The 16,984-nt window shown below is 38.6% G+C and overlaps 1 protein-coding gene across 1 annotated transcript in view; it reads right to left on the reverse strand.

The window, feature by feature from the left end:
* The window catches only part of DNAH6 (dynein axonemal heavy chain 6), a 291,757-nt gene that overhangs the window by 128,074 nt on the left and 146,699 nt on the right, over positions 1-16,984 (reverse strand). The window contains 6 exon segments of the mRNA XM_030837528.2: positions 1,583-1,730; positions 2,538-2,759; positions 5,027-5,170; positions 5,701-5,883; positions 11,214-11,336; positions 12,372-12,927. Of these exon segments, the coding sequence (XP_030693388.2) occupies positions 1,583-1,730; positions 2,538-2,759; positions 5,027-5,170; positions 5,701-5,883; positions 11,214-11,336; positions 12,372-12,927 (1,376 nt within the window).

The raw sequence follows: 16,984 nt of genomic DNA on the forward strand, positions 1-16,984 counted from the left end.
CCACCCAGGAGGGCTGTGGGCTGGGCAAGTGGACCCCAGCAGCAGGAGGCTGCAGGATGTGCCACTGGAGGGTGGGACAAAGTGGGGTTGAGACCGTGATTCCCAACATCAGGGAACCTTCTAGTGGGAAGGTCAATGCTTGGCCTGTGCACAATTCTTCTGGGAGGCCCTGAGAAAACCTGCTCCTGGAAGCCTGCCACGCTGAAAGCATGGACAACCATCAGGCCAACGGAGAAGCAGGGGCAATCCACAGAGGCCCACCTAAACTTCAGTTAGGGAGAACCTTGTCCTTCCCTTCTCCTCCCATCCAGATACACTAGAGCCTCCTAGAGGGAGGGTGGGAAGAGTAAAAGAGCCCCCATATCCCTCCAGCGCCTCCAGCCACAAACCTGGCTTACAGCAGAGGAGAGGAAGAGCTTTAAACTGGGTTTGGACTGATTAACAACAAGGTCATACTGTATAGCACAGGGAACTATATCAAATCTCCTGGGATAAACCATAATGGAAAAGAATATAAAAAAGAATATAAAAGAATATAAAAAAGAATATAAAAAATGTATATATGAAATGTATATAAAAAAGAATATAAAAAATGTATATATGAAATGTATACCGAATGTATACCGAATCACTTTGCAGTACAGCAGAAATTAACACAACATTGTAAATCAACTATACTTCAAAAACAAAAAAAAGACAAAAATAAATTTTGGGGTTTGGATTGAAGCTTTACATTGGACCAGACTCAAAATTGCAAGTGACCAGAAGGTTATGGTATTTATCTAAGCGGTTAATAAGGCAGGGTGAGAGAGATCCCACAAAGCTTGGCGGAAAGCGCTGACTGAAGGAAACACCAAAACATTTTCATGCTTATTCCCTACTTAGTTCAGATAAGTCAGTGCACCAGACATAAAGAGTTTTTTGTCAATTTTTTTTTTTTTAATTTTTGGCTGCATTGGGTCTTTGATGCTGTGCGCGGGCTTTCGCTAGTTGCTGCGGGCAGGGGCTACTCTTCGTTGCGGTGCACGGGCTTCTCATTGTGGTGGCCTCTCCTGCTGCAGAGCATGGGCTCCAGGCGCACAGGCTTCAGTAGCTGTGGCATGGGGGCTCAGTAGTTGTGGTTTGCGGGTCCCAGAGTGCACACTCAGCAGTCATGGCGCACGGACCTAGTTGCTCCGCGGCATGTGGGATCCTGCCAGTCTCTCAAACCCACGTCCCCTGCATTGGCAGGTGGACTCCTAACCACTGTGCCACCAGGGAAGCCCCTGTTTGTTTGTTTTAAATAAAGGGAAATCAATGCAGGTTTGAAAGCATGGCATGAGTGGAGAGAGGGAAAGCCTTGGAGAGGCAGAGATTGAAGATATTCTGAGTTGAAGGTGATGATAGAAATAAACTACCTGCTTGCTAATAGTAAGATATCTAGATCTATACCCAGGAAAGAATACCATTAACAGAATTACCTTTACAAATAAATTAAGCAAAGAAAATATCCAATTGTAATTTTATTACATACACGGTTTATGTGACTTATTAGCATTTAATAATTAATTTGTGTGAGACAAATGACAAGGATAATTCTTACCTAGAATATTTTTTCTTTTCCTTTCCAGTTTTGATTCAATGATCTCTTGTGTTCTTGCAGATGAAGTTTGAGCAGAAAAATTTAGATAAACAGGAACATAGCCAGCTGATTCTTGAATTCTATTTAGCAGTCCTTTTGTAATAACAGACTTTAAAATAAAAAAAAATGTTAATTGATTTCTCATTCAATATAAAATCTTTCAATTGTCTATATCAGTAATATTCCAGAACAATGAGTAAGAAACAGGACAGAAAAGGACAGAGGTTAAAGCCAGATTGAAATATCTGCCTTTCTCTTCCTGGAGATTCCGTTTAATGATATTTATCAGAGCCAAAGAAATATCCTAATCAGCTCTATCTCAGCAAAAGTTTTTATTTTAGGATCATACCAAAAGCCATCTTGGTTACTATCCAAGTCAATTTGATAGTAAGATTTAGAAACTCAGAAATAATTTAGAGGGGAAACAGTGAGTGTCTGTTTATATGGATTCCCCCCAAACCAAGAAGAAGACCAAACAATCAGCCTTTTCCTCTATACTCCACTTTTTCTAAACACCATCGCTGTGTCGGGTAGAAGTAAATGGGCAGGAGGGGACAGACTGACCTTCATCAATAGTCCATTGGGGACACAAACTGCCTTGACAAATTCCCACCTTAACCTGTGCAGTGGCAGCCCTAGAACTTCTAAAGGACACAACATAAAAGCCCCCAAACACAGAAGATTGGTCCACAGGGTTCTCTGGTTTATATATATTATTGACACCCAGGATTTATTCAGAAAGTGGCAAACTGTGCAGTCGATATAGATTCAGCACAGTCACATTCTTCCTGAAAAAATAATCAAAATTCAAAAGGAATTCCCCTGAGAAATAAGGTATTATTTACGGAGCTTACAATTCTAAGTTCACCATGCCCTTGTTTCGGACAGAACTTCTTGTTTGATGTAGGTTTCCTACCTTGCCAACTCCCGTTATTCCGGTAAACAGCACTGAATGCCTGACCGCCAGTAGTTTTTCCATTAGATACCCAAAGCGCACTGTGTCAGCTGTAGGGACAAGCATTTCAAAAAACGGAATATCTCGGCTGTACTTGAAGGTGGGTATGATTTGTTCCCAGGGATCCAGCCGTTTGGTGTCAAAGTCCATGTGAATGCTCCACAGATCACCAGAACTGGGAAGCTAGAGTATAAAATTAAACATCACTTTCAATAGGATTGACACATGGCAACAGAAATATTTACACAGAAACAAAGGCAGTCATGGAACATGGATGGATTTGGATTTTTGTTCCTTTGTGGAAAAGTAGTTGTTTAAGATCAGAGTCTAATTCTTTAAGCTTAATCATGCAACGCAGTACAGTAAAAACCTGATATATTGACTATATCAAAACCCCATATTAGAATTGTAAATCATTTTCAATTCAATCCAACATTCAGGGGCTTACTCCATGCCAAATACTGTGTTTGGTGTTAGGGGAAAATGCTGAATGAGACCCAACCTCTGCCTTCAATGACCTTGTAATCTACCTGGGGGACACAAGCACATTAGTTAATACTCATGGAGAAATAAGGGTTATAGTGGAGTTTAGTACACTCACAAAGGAGAGATGGCTCATTTCTACTTGCAGGAGAGTTATAGTTGTGGCTAGAGATTTAGGAGGGCTTCTAAGGGGTGGTGATGCTACAACTTAGATTTGAAGGACAAGCAAGAGTCAGTCTTTGTCCTTCAAGCAAGGTAAAGAAGGGATGAGATGGGGATGGGGAAGAAGGAGTCAGGGTTCAGGCTCAGGAAACAGGTCTGGAAGCCATGGAAAGCGGCATGCATGTTGGGGACTATAAGAGATAAGTCTGGAAACACAGATGGGGCCAAATTATAAAAATGTCATTTATTAAAGAGCTTGCAGCAAGAGTTCAGTGAAGGATTCTAAGTAGGTGTGTGACATGATCAGATTACATTTCAGAAAGTTCATTCTGGCAGCTGTACAGAGCAGTGGTGTTTCAAGCACACTTGACAGTGACTCAATTTGACATGGTGACATGGTACATACATATATATATGTGTGTTCAAATATGTATAATATTCACCCCAACTATCACTCTATTTTATATTCTATTCTATTTTTAAGAAAACTTTAGGATTTTCTACATATTCAGTTATGTTTTCTGCAAATAATGACAGTTTCATTTCCTTTCTAAAGTTTATTTTTTCCTTGCATTATTGCACTGGCTAGGATCACCAATATAGTGTTGACTAAAAGTTGTGATAGTGGATATTTCATTTTTAAAAATTGGGTTAAGAGTCTTTCAACTGATTTCATGACCAATTAATAGATTGTAACCTGTAATTCTAAAAAACAATGGTGTATAGGTGAATTAGACAGGACTGGACCAAAAGCAAGGGAATAATAAATAGGCTATTTTAACAACCAAGAAAAGAAATGAAAAGAACCTGAGTTATTCAGAGGCAACAAGGAAGAAGAGAAGAGGAAATATTTGAAAAAAATTAATTAGAAGAAAAAATCCATTCACTTTACTCAGGTCAGTAAAGAAAGAAGAATCTATAACACTCATTGAGTTCTGGCTACTATTACATGGCTGTCTGGCCATTTACTAAGGCAAGAAACAAAAATCCAACAGCAGCTGTACAGAGTAATAGATAATAGGATATTACTATTAAAAAACTGAGTACATAGTGAAAAATCTTCTCCTGTGCTCTTTTGACACGTGCCGTCGTTCTTCAAGCACTTCTTCACTATCTGACAAAAGATATTCTGGGCTCTTCGAACTTTCCCTGCTTCAGTACTGGAATCAGCTGTTTCACTAAGGTGCTTTGGTTCTCTTTCATGGAGAATAGTATTTAGAAATCAGTAACTAGGTATGCTCATTGCTATTGAGGTGTCATTCCTTCTAGTTCCTCTCAGCAGACAGAAGTAAGAAATTTATGTATGGATGGATGTATAGACCCATATATATATATTCCATGAGTACCAAAACCTATAATTCCAATCCAATAACACAAGGTGCATTCTAATCTTTCTCTTCCATATTTGTTAAGTCCCTTCTCTTAACAGTGAGAAACCTCGTTGCCATTATCTTCAATATATTGATTCATTTGCTCAATTTTAGAACATACAGAAAGTAGCTTCAGAATTGCTAAACCATAACACTGTGAAAAAATAAGTTTACAAACTAAAATTCAATGTTTTTGCTAATAGTAGGGAGTTTTTATACACTTTTATACCTTACTTTCTTCACATGGCCAGGAGAGAACTCCTAAAATTTTTAATACAATAAACGTTACCTATAGTTTAAGAAAGTGAATAATTTTAGAAACACTTTTACATGAAGAATTTGTAGTAGGACCAAGGCTTTTAAAGTTTTAGTCTTGAAATTTAATTTTAATGATTCAGAGTTATTATGTTAAAGTTAACTTTATTTGGCTCTTACCCTGGCATCAGGATTATCTTCAAATTGTGTTCTAATAAATGTATCAAAAGAATCCCAGTAGTTTTCAGTTAGATTCCCACCTAAAGACCATAAGTAACAGAATACAAAAGTCTGACACAGTACGGTGTTCAGTTTTGTTTGCTCCTGAAAGAACAAAGGGAAAGAATTTTAATATTTTATATGCTAACGTAAAAAGAATCTTAAATTGCAAAGTCTAAAGTCTGTTTTGTTTAGAATTATGCATTTTTAAAAGGGCACATTGTATGTTTCTTATATTTCATTCAATGGTGCACAGAGTGATGGTTTATAATAGTATATATTTAAATACTCTGATGGGAAAATGAATGGCAAGGAGCATGTAGAACAAAAGCTCAAGGTTGTCTTTCAACTATTATAACTATGTTTATGACTGCATGAAGGTATTTAAGTAGACACACACTGTGATTATGTTATACTGTAAGGAAGTTTAAACATTGAGTAGCGGAGTAATCTATAGGCTAAATTCTTTCCAAATCTGAGATTGCATGAATCTATTCATAGTCATTAGTCCCCTAGAAAATTAACTTGAAAATCAAATAATCATATGACAGAAAGTTTGGAGTTGTTTATTTGCAGAGCATGTATACAATAATCACATTTTCCTAGTTTTATAGCAGTAAGAAAACCTTTCCTACCATTGCCAAATTAACTTCATCTTTCCCAAGTATCAAAGACTCCAATAAGCAACAGAGCGTAGTAACTTTGCTTATGTCCACTTGTGGGATTGCTTGGTTGCATTTCTTATTGATAAAATTTAAACCGTCATCAACATAACGCTGGAAAAGATTCAATATATATTCTTGAGTTTCTTCATTCAGCTGAAAAATCAAACAAACAAATAATATTTTAGCAAGACCAGATAAAATATATAATTAAGTTAAAAAAGAGTTGGTTCAGGGCTTCCCTGGTGGCGCAGTGGTTGAATCCACCTGCCGATGCAGGGGACGTGGGTTCATGCCCTGGTCCGGGAGGATCCCACATGTCGCAGAGCGGCTGGTCCCGTGAGCCATGGCCGCTGAGCCTGCGTGTCCGGAGCCTGTGCTCCACAATGGGAGAGGCCACAACAGTGAGAGGCCCGCACACCGCAAAAAAAAAAAAAAAAAAAAAAAGGGTTGGTTCCAACTTGTATGTTGCAATATATCCTGTGATTTTAGACTAAAGGGTATAAGCATCAAAAGATATGGAACAAGTTAAATTAAGGAAAACCCTTCTATGACTTGGGAGGGACACATGGGGGAGATTCTGGGTCACTGATAATGTCCTACATCTTGATCTGGTAATGGGTACAGAGGTGTTTATTTTATAATCATTTGTTAAACTGTCAACATATATTTCATGTAGTCATCTCTATTGATGATATCTCTCATAATTAAGAACAATGAAAAAGAAGAAGTATAAAGAGAAACATTTTAAATATCTATGTAAGGTAAAGGACTGATTCCCAAAGATTTAAAAAAAAATGTTGCTCCCTCACCACTTTTTTTAACATTGTACTGAAAGTCTTAGCTAATGCGATAGGAGAATAAAAGGGAAAAAATGTATACAGATTGGGAAGAAAGAAAAAAAATTGTCTTTGTTTACAGATGAAACAATTATCTACATAGAAAATCCCAAAGAATTGACCAAAAACTCCTGGAACTAATAAGTAGTTATAGCAAAGCTGTAGGATACAATGTAAATATACAAAAGTCAATTACTTTCCTATACACCAGCAATGAATAATTAGAATTTGAAATTGAAAATACAACACCATTTACATTAGCACCAAAAAATAAAATACTTAGGTATATTTTTAACAAAACATTTCCAAGATCTATATGAGGAAAATAACAAGATTCTGATGAAAGAAAGCAAAGTACATCTAAGTAAATTAAGAGACAGCTCATGAGCATGCATAGAAAGACCCAATATTGTGAAGATGTTAGTTATTCCTAATGTGATCTATAGATTTGATGCAATCTGAATCAAAATACCAGTAAGTTATTTTGTGGATATCAACAAACTGAGTCTTAAGTTTATATGGCGAGGGAAAAGACCCAGAATAGTGAACACAATATTGGAGAACAAAGTCAAAGGAATGACACTACCTGACAAGACTTACTGTAAAGCTACAGTAGTCAAGACAGTGTGATACTGGCAAAAAAAATATAGACAAATAGATTAATGGAACAAAATAGAGAGCCCATAAATAGGCTCATACAGATATAGTCAAGTGATCTTTGACAAAGGAACAAAGGCAATCCAATGGAGAAGGGACAGTGTTTTCAACAGTGGTGCTAGAACTGGACATCCCCATGCAAAAAAAAAAAAAAAAAAAAGGAGAGATAGAGAGAATCCAGACATTGATACTATGCCTTTCACAAAAATTAACTCAAAATGGATCATAAACCTAAATGTAAAACTATAAAACTCTTAGAAGAAAACAGAGGAAAATATTTAGGTGACCTTAGGTTTGGAAGTGAGTTTTTAGATATAACACCAAAAGCACAATCCATGAAAGAAAAATTGATAAGTTAGATGATTAAAATTAAAAATGTGTGTGTTGTGAAAGATATTGTCAAGAGAATGAAAAGACAAGCCAGACTTGGAGAAAATATTTGCAAAACACATATCTGATAAATAACGTATCCAACATATATAAAGAACTCCCAAAACTCAATAATAAGAAAACATATAACCTGGACTTCCCTGGTGGCACAGTGGTTAAGAATCCGCCTGCCAATGCAGGGGACACGGGCTCGATCCCTGGTCCAGGAAGATCCCACATGCCGCAGAGCAACAAAGCCCATTGTGCCACAACTACTTAGCCTGCGCTCTAGAGCCTGTGAGCCACAACTACTGAGCCTGCATGCCACAAGTACTAAAGCCCGTGCACATAGAGCCTGTGCTCTGCAACAAGAGAAGCCACTGCAATGAGAAGCCTGTGCACTGCAACAAATAGTAGCCCTTGCTCGCCACAACTAGAGAAAGCCCATGTGTAGCAATGAAGACCCAACGCAGGCAAAAATAAATAAATAAATAAATAAATAAATAAATAAAAATAAAGCACAATGCGTAGTCATTGACATCTGTGGAAAAAAAATCATACAATCTAATAAAAAGTGGGCAAAAGATTTGAACACCTCATCAAAGAAATATGGACGGCAAATAAACACATGAAGAGACACTCAACATATTAGAAAACTGCACAGTGAAACCACAATGAGATACCGCGACATACCTATTAGAATGGCTAAAATCTAAAATACCACACCACCACATTCTGGTGACGATGTGGAACAACAAGAACTCTCATTTATTGCTGGTGGGAATACAAAATGGTACAGCCATGTTGGAAGACAGACTAGCAGTTTCTTACAAAGGTAAACATAGTTTTATCATATGATCCAGAAATCACAGTCCTGGGTATTTACCCAAATGAGTTGAAATCTTATGTCTACACAAATACCTGCACGTGAATGTTTATAGGAGCTTTATTCATAATTGCTAAAACTTGGAAACTTTGAGATGTCTTTCAGTAGTTGAGTGGATAAACTTGATAAATCCATACAATGGAGTATTAATCCAGTGCTAAAAAAATAAGCTATCAAGTCACAGAAAGACATGGAGGAATCGTAAATACATACTATTAAGTGAAAGAAGTCAATCTGAAAAAGCTACATACTGTATAATTCCAGCTATATGATGTTCTGGAAAAGGTAAAACTATGGAGACAGTAAAAACAATCAGTGGTGCCAGGGGTTGAGAGGGTGTGGATGTATGAATAGGTAGAGCACAGATTTTTAAGGCAGTGAAACTATTCTGTATGATATTATACATGATATTGTTTATTTATCAAAACTCATAGAATTGTACAACACAAAAGGGAACCATAATGTAAACTATGGACTTTAGTTCATAAGACTGTATGGTTCATCCATACTGGTTCATCAATTTTAACAAATGTACCACACCAACGCAAAATGTTAATAACAGGGGAAACTATTTGGAGGAGGGAAGTTATACGACAACTCTCTATACTTTCTGTTAAATTTTTCTATAAACCTTAAGCTGCTCTAAATAATAAAGTCTATTAAAAGAGTGAATTCAGAAATGTTTAACATCTTTTGGCAGCCCATGATAAAGTCTCAATTCTGAGAATTACTGTCTTTAATAAGGTACTCTGTTCACTTTGCTGTATACCTGAAACTAACATAACATTGTAAATCAACTATACTCCAATAAGAAATTAAAAAAAATAAGGTACTCAGAGAGTTTACCACAAAATTATTAAAATGTTGTTGCCTAAGAATAAGGAAAACAATTGTTTTCTGATTCATTTTTGGAGGGAGAGATGCAGAAAGAAGATGGCTTTCTTGAAGCGGCTTTCTTGAGATGAGACGGAGCAAAACACTTAAAAAGATTGTTCCACATATATGCATTAAAATATGATATTTGTTTTTCTCGTTCTGACTTACTTCACTCTGTATGACAGACTCTAGGTCCATCCACATCTCTACAAATGACCGAATTTTGTTCCTTTTTATGGCTGAGTAATATTCCATTGTATATATGTACCACATCTTCTTTATCCATTAGATGAACCAATTTGCAGGGTAGGAATAGACAAGCAGACAGAAAATGGACATGTGGACATGGTGAGGAAGGGGGAAATGGGATGAATTGGGAGATTAGGATTGACATATATACACTACCATGTGTAGAACAGATAGCTAGTGGGAACTTGCTGTATAGCACAGGGAGCTCAGCTTGGTGCTCTGTGGTGACCTAGATGGGTGGGATGGGGGTGGGTGGGAGGGAGGTCCAAGAGAGAGGGGATATATGTATACATATAGTTGATTCATTTTGTTGCACAGAAGAAACTAACACAACATTGTAAAGCAACTCTACCCCAAGTAAAAAAAACAAACGAACAGGGCTTCCCTGGTGGCGCAGTGGTTGAGAATCTGCCTGCTAATGCAGGGGACACGGGTTCGAGTCCTGGTCTGGGAAGATCCCACATGCCACAGAGCCACTAGGCCCGTGAGCCACAACTACTGAGCCTGCGCGTCTGGAGCCTGTGCTCCACGACAAGAGAGGCCACGATAGTGAGAGGCCGGCGCACCGCGATGAAGAGTGGCCCCCGCTTGCCACAACTAGCAAAAGCCCTCACACAGAAATGAAGACGCAACACAGCAAAAATAAATAAATAAATAATAATAATAATAATAAAATACGAACAAGATGAGTGGATAAAGGAGAAGTGGTATATATAGACAATGGAATACTACTCAGCAATAAAAAAGAATGAAATCTCAGGGCTTCCCTGGTGGCGCAGTGGTTGAGAGTCCTCCTGCCGATGCAGGGGACGTGGGTTCGTGCCCCAATCTGGGAAGATCCCACAAGCCGTGGAGCGGCTGGGCCCGTGAGCCATGGCCACTGAGCCTGCGCGTCCAGAGCCTGTGCTCCGCAACGGGAGAGGCCACAACAGTGAGAGGCCCGAGTACCGCAAAAAAAAAAAAAAAAAAAAAAAAAAGAATGAAATCTCAAAAAGAAAAAAACATCGCTTGTTAAGGTAAAGAGGAACCGTATTTTAGAATGCAGAGGGCACAGAAGATAATATGGAACTGAGTTGTTCTGAATAGTAATGTAAAAGCTTTCCTTCACTTTGGGTGGAATGGTACCTCTGAGGTTAGAATTTGTCTTTGGTAATCGACCTAAGGTTGGGTGGGAGGTAAACTGGTTTTCTCTTCTTCTTGGCTCTGAGAGGTTTTAGGGGTTCCTAAAATCTAAAAACTGTAACAATGCTTGGATTTACTGTTCTTTTCCTTCCAGGTACTTCCCTTTCATTATCTCAAGCCTCCTGCAAAGTCATTTTTTTAATGCCCCAGGTTGTTCTACCTGCGTTTGGGGAAACTCAAGGAAGTGTTTATATTTGAGAGAAAACAGTCTGGAGAGAAGCCAGGCAGGGTAACAAAAAGTGAGGACAGCTTTGGGAAGTACACAACCTTCCTGGAAGATCCCAAGAATTCTGGGGAGAGAGCTATGTACAATGCGGGGATTCCCTCAATCAAGCACAGTGAGGCGTTAACCAATTGCTATCTGGGCACTCGAGGGAAGGGTGAGCCCTGACAGATGGAGACAGTGGGGAGTGTCTGATTGCACTTACTTTTTTAGAAACACTCTTCAACCAGGTTTTAACATAAGGCATCCACTTCAGTTCTTCAGGATCCACAAACACCATCCCACATCTACTGACTGTTGCAGGAGAGGCAACCTTTAGATCTTGCACCTAAAATTGAAAAACGTCGAACAGGAAATGGCTAACATGATACTTCCTTATTCCTCTAAATTCAATGTTAAGGAATCACACATTTAAAGTTTAACACTGTAAGGCTTTGTGTGGAAGAGAATGGCGGAGCGATAAGTGATTAAAAATGGAGAAGAAAAGTTAAGTGAGGCGTAAGGAGAAAAAAAAAATGTAGAAGGCTACTGTCAAATCCTTATGGGAAGGTATAAGTATTTCTTTTCCCTTCTTTTTGTTTTTCTTCTTATCTTTTTCATTCTTTTTTTTTTTTTTTTTTTTTTGCGGTACGCGGGCCTCTCACTGTTGTGTCCTCTCCCATTGCGGAGCACAGGCTCCGGACGCGCAGGCTCAGCGGCCATGGCTCACGGGCCCAGCCGCTCCGCGGCATGTGGGATTCCCCCCGGACCGGGGCACGAACCCGTGTCCCCTGCATCGGCAGGCGGACTCTCAACCAATGCGCCACCAGGGAAGCCCATCTTTTTCATTCTTATATCCAATACCTAGCCTAATACCCAGGACATAGTAGGTATTCAATTAATGTTTGATGAATGAATACAGCAGGGGTGGTATCTTCCATAATATTTTGTAGCTGTATTTGGCCCACATTCCTTTTCCAATCCCATCACCAAATATTCATACCACAGAAGGATGATTTATTCATCTTAAAAAAATTATATATATATATATATATATATATATATATATATATATATATATATATATATATATATATATATATATATATATATACTGCCTCCAAAGGAAAAGAAACAAATGCTTGGGAAGCTAGAATTTATTGTATTTCCTGTCTATAGAGAGACAGAAACATTTGAGAGACTTTGGTTGCCAGAATGGACAATCTATTATAAAAGGACAATTTGGTAAATATTTAGTATGTAAACAAAACACCATGGTAGGCCTTACAGATAGTCAATGGTACATCAGTAAGAGAAAAAAATTAATGATGGTATGCTAATCTAATGAACGATTTCACTCCACAGTAAGGAATATGCAATTTACCTCAAAAAGCATGTGGATTTGAGGTGTGAGTTTAATCCTCTCACTGTTAGCCAGGCAAAGCATCTTGTTATCATCCAGGACTGTATTCATATTTTCAATCCAAAGAGCATCTACTGGCCCATCACTGATGATCCATTTATGGTCTTCTGAAGTATCATTCACAGCTGCTCGGATACTTAGTGCCATCAAACCATCTTTCCACTCTAAGGTTATGTTATTAACTTCACCATATAATTCACCCATTGTAATTGATTTAGGATTAAGAACATATGTTTTAACGGATTGGTAAAAGGGATTGTCTACACCAAGTTTTCTCAAGTTCCCTAAAGTTTCTGCTAGTATTTGGTAAACTGTGGTCTTGCCACCTCCTGTTGGCCCTACTAACATAACACCATGCCTTACTAGCATGGTTTCATAGAACTGTATCACTTTTTTAACCATACATGTCTCAGGCTGAAGATTTTGTCTCTTCATGACATCTATAATTGTTGACTGCAATATACCATAATCGTGTTCTGGAATTTGGACTCCAGGAAAAAGGTCAGATATGATTCCACTGTAAAAAATAAAAGAAAATAAGTTAGGAACACTGGTCGTTGATATTTCCCCATGTTTGTTACAATTAATTTATTAAACATTACTATGGGTCCTATTTTTCTCATTATCTTTGCTTCTGAACACACAGTACTAGATTATCCTGTGTGTTATACCAGAATCTATCATTTCTCTGATATTGTGCATGATTTTGTTTGTTTCTTGTACAGTAGACCAATGTTCTTAAGTAGATTGGGAGCTTTTGGAGGTAGGGAATATTTCTTACATTTTTGTATTATACACAATATGTGGCATAGTACCAAACATATAGGTGACAAATTTAACAGTTTATTTTAAAAATTATATCTCAACTTTTCCCCAAAGCACTTATGTGTGCTTATAATGGTATATAAATATTCAGAAAAATAAGATGGAAATAGAAATAGAAAACTAGTACTACATAAAAAAGGGAGTAAAGGAAAAATGGACTGTTTCTGTAGGAAACAGTTAATATGGTATGGTTCTATGGGTAAAAGAGAAGCTAGGGGCTTCCCTGGTGGCGCAGTGGTTGAGAGTCTGCCTGCTAATGCAGGGACACAGGTTCGAGCCCTGGTCTGGGAGGATCCCACATGCCGTGGAGCAACTAGGCCCGTGAGCCACAACTACTGAGCCTGCGCATCTGGAGCCTGTGCTCTGCAACAAGAGAAGCCGCGATAGTGAGAGGCCCGCGCACCGCAATGAAGAGTGGCCCCCGCTTGCCACAACTAGAGAAAGCCCTTGCACAGAACCGAAGACCCAACACAGCCAAAAATAAAATAAATAAACAAATGTGGGGTTTAAAAAAAAATAATAAAGGTTGGCCCAGTTTAAAAAAAAAAAAAAAAGAAGCTAAACTTCCACCTTACACTACATAACACAAAAACATTTGAGAGGCAGTAAAAAACTTAATATAAAATGACAAGAAACGTACAAGATGAGGGAGATCAAGATGGTGAAGTAGGAGGATGTGAGCTCATCTCCCTCTATGAACACATCAAAAATACATCTATATGTGGAGCAGCTCTCACTGAAAACAAACTGGAGACTGGCAGAAAGACTCTTCTGCGGCCAAAATTGTAAAGAAAGATCCACACAGAGTCAGGTAGGAAGGGAAGAGAAAGAGCGATTAGGTTGGTACCTGTGCCTGTTGGAGGGGACACACAAGAGGCAGGGAATTACATGGGCTTGGAGGTCCTCCCTGGGGAGTGAGGGGTTTGACCCACATTGGGCACTGCAGTCCTGGGGGCTGACACTGGGAAGACAAGACCTCTTAGCTGGTTTGAAAGCCAGTGGGACTACCAGCAGAGCTGTAAGAAACCCAGACTCCACTTGTGAGGGGTGTACCCATGGTTGTTTACTCCCAAGAACAAGGGGGAGGAAACAGAATGAAACTGCCTGGGACTCTGACTGGTTTCCCACAACCCCTGTCTCCCACCTTGTGCCCTGGCCCATGCTGAGCACCTGCTCCAGCACTACTAGCTCTAGTGCAGCTCCCCACTAGGGTGAAGGCTGCCATTGCCAAGGAGACTGTGCAGTTAGGGGGAAGGAGTGGGTTTGGACCCAGCACTGCATCTGAATAGGGCAAGGGAGGCTATTGATGGAGCTTATGGAGGCAGTGGATTGTGAGTGGCCTGGAACTCTGATGTGTTGGGATCACCCCAGTACTTGCCCCAACCTGCACTTGGCATCCAGTCCGGCCCTTCTCACTCAGCACTGCTCCTCTAGAGTGAAGGTGCTGATGCTGGGAGGGGTAGATCACACACTTAGAGGGAATAGAACCAGCTCAGACCCAACCTCAGGGCTTCTGCTTCAGCACCTTGGGACCTGCCTCTGCCCTTCACAGGGCAAGTGTTGACCACTGAGCATAGGATAAGCCCTGGTTCACACCTGACTCTGGCTCTAGCCCCTCCATTTCCAGCCCCATTTCCCACCAGGGATTGCTGCCAGTACACGCTGGGGGAAGATGTGGCCTGTGCTTACTTCAGATCCAGCTCTCCCACCAAAGCCACTGGGCACAGTGCAGACTGCATATGGGGTCTTACACAAGGACACTCTTAAAAGACTGAGATAGGTAACTCTTTCACCTAATTTCATATAGACAGAGAAAGTTAAGCTAAACGAGAAGTCTGAGGACTTTGTTCCAAATGAAAGAATAAGAAAAGAAATCTAAAATAGCAACTAATGAAACAGAGATAAATAGTTTATCAGATAAAGAGTTCAAAGTACTAGTGATAAGAATGCTAACTGAACTAGGGAAAAGAATAGATGAGCACAGTGAGAATTCTAATAAGGAACTAGAAAACCCAAATAAGGAAACAGATATCCAGGTACAGGAAGCACAGAGGACTCAAACAAGATGAATGCAGAGATGCATACCAAGACATATCATGATTAAATGGCAAAAGTTACATATAAGGAGAGAATTCTAAAGGCAGCAAGAGGAAAACAAAGAATCACATACAAAAGAATTCCCCTAAGGCTATCAGCTGATTTTTCTGCAGAAACTTGCAGGCAGAAGGGAGTGACATGTTATATTTAAAATGCTGAAAGTGCTTAACTACTTGCTGGGTAGAGTATCCTACAACCTAAGATACTCTACCCAGCAAGATTATCATTTGGAATTGAAGGAGAGATAAAGAACTTCTCAGAAAAGCAAAAACAAAAAGAGTTCATCAATACTAAACCTACCCTAAAAGAAATGTTACAGGATCTTCTCTAAGTGGAAAAGAAAAGGCTACAACAAGAAGTAAAAATTTGTAGGGAAGGAAAAATCCTACTAGTAAGGGCAAATATATGGTTAAGGCTGTGGATCAATCACTTAAATAAGCTAGTGCAAAGATTAAGACAAATTGTAAAATCAACTATATTACAGTAAATGTGAAGGGATAAACATGAAGATGTAAAATATGACATTAAAACCATAAAATGTGGGGGAGGGGAATAAAAAAATGTAGATCTTTTAGAAGGCGTTTGAATTTAAACGGCTATCAGTTTAAATCAAGTAGATATAGTTATAGGTCAACATATATAAACAGCATGGTAACCACAAATCAAAACTTACAATAGATACACAAAAACAAGAAAGAAAGGAACACAAGTATACCACTAAAGAAAATCACCAAACCACAAGGGAAGAAACAAAAAGAAGAAGAACAGAGAAGAACTACAAAACAACCATAAAACAAGTAATAAAATGGCAATAAGTACATAACAATTAATAATCACTTTAAATGTCAATGGACTAAATGTTTCAATAAAAAAGATATAGGGTGGCTGACTGGATACAAAAACAAGACCCATCTATGTGCTGCTTACAAGAGACTCACTTCAGAGCTAAAGACACACACAGACTGAAAGTTAGGGGATGGAAAAAGATGTTTCATGTAAATGGAAATGACAAGAAAGCTGGGGTAGCAATACTCAGGCAAAATAGACTTTAAAACAAAGCCTATAACAAGCAATATAGAAGGACATTATTAATGATAAAAGGGTCAATAAAAGAAGAGCATGTTACACTCATTAACATATATGCACCCAATAGAGGAGCACCTAAATATTCAAAGAAAATGTTAACAGATATAAAGGGAGGTATTGCCAATAATACAATAATAGTAGGGGATTTTAATACCTCACTTATATCAATGGACAGATCATCCAGACCAAAAACAACAACAACAACAACAAGGACACAGTTGTCTTAAATGACACATTAGACCAGTGGGACCTATAGATATCTACAGGACACTCATCCAAAACCAGCAGAATACACATTCTTTTCAAGTGCACATGCAATATTCTCCAAGATTGATCATATGCTAGGCCACAAAAATAAGTCTCAACAAATTTAAGAGGACAGAAATTATATCAGGCATTTTTTCCTGATCACAATGGTATAAAACCAGAAATCAATTACAGGAAGAAAAATGGGAAAAACACAAACTCATGGAGACTAAACAACATGCTAATAAGAAAGCAATGGGTCAATGAAGAAAGCAAAGAGGAAATCAGAAAATACCTTGAGGCAAATGAAAATAAAAAAA

The sequence above is a fragment of the Globicephala melas genome, chromosome 12, assembly GCF_963455315.2.
Source record: "Globicephala melas chromosome 12, mGloMel1.2, whole genome shotgun sequence".
NCBI lineage: Eukaryota > Metazoa > Chordata > Mammalia > Artiodactyla > Delphinidae > Globicephala > Globicephala melas.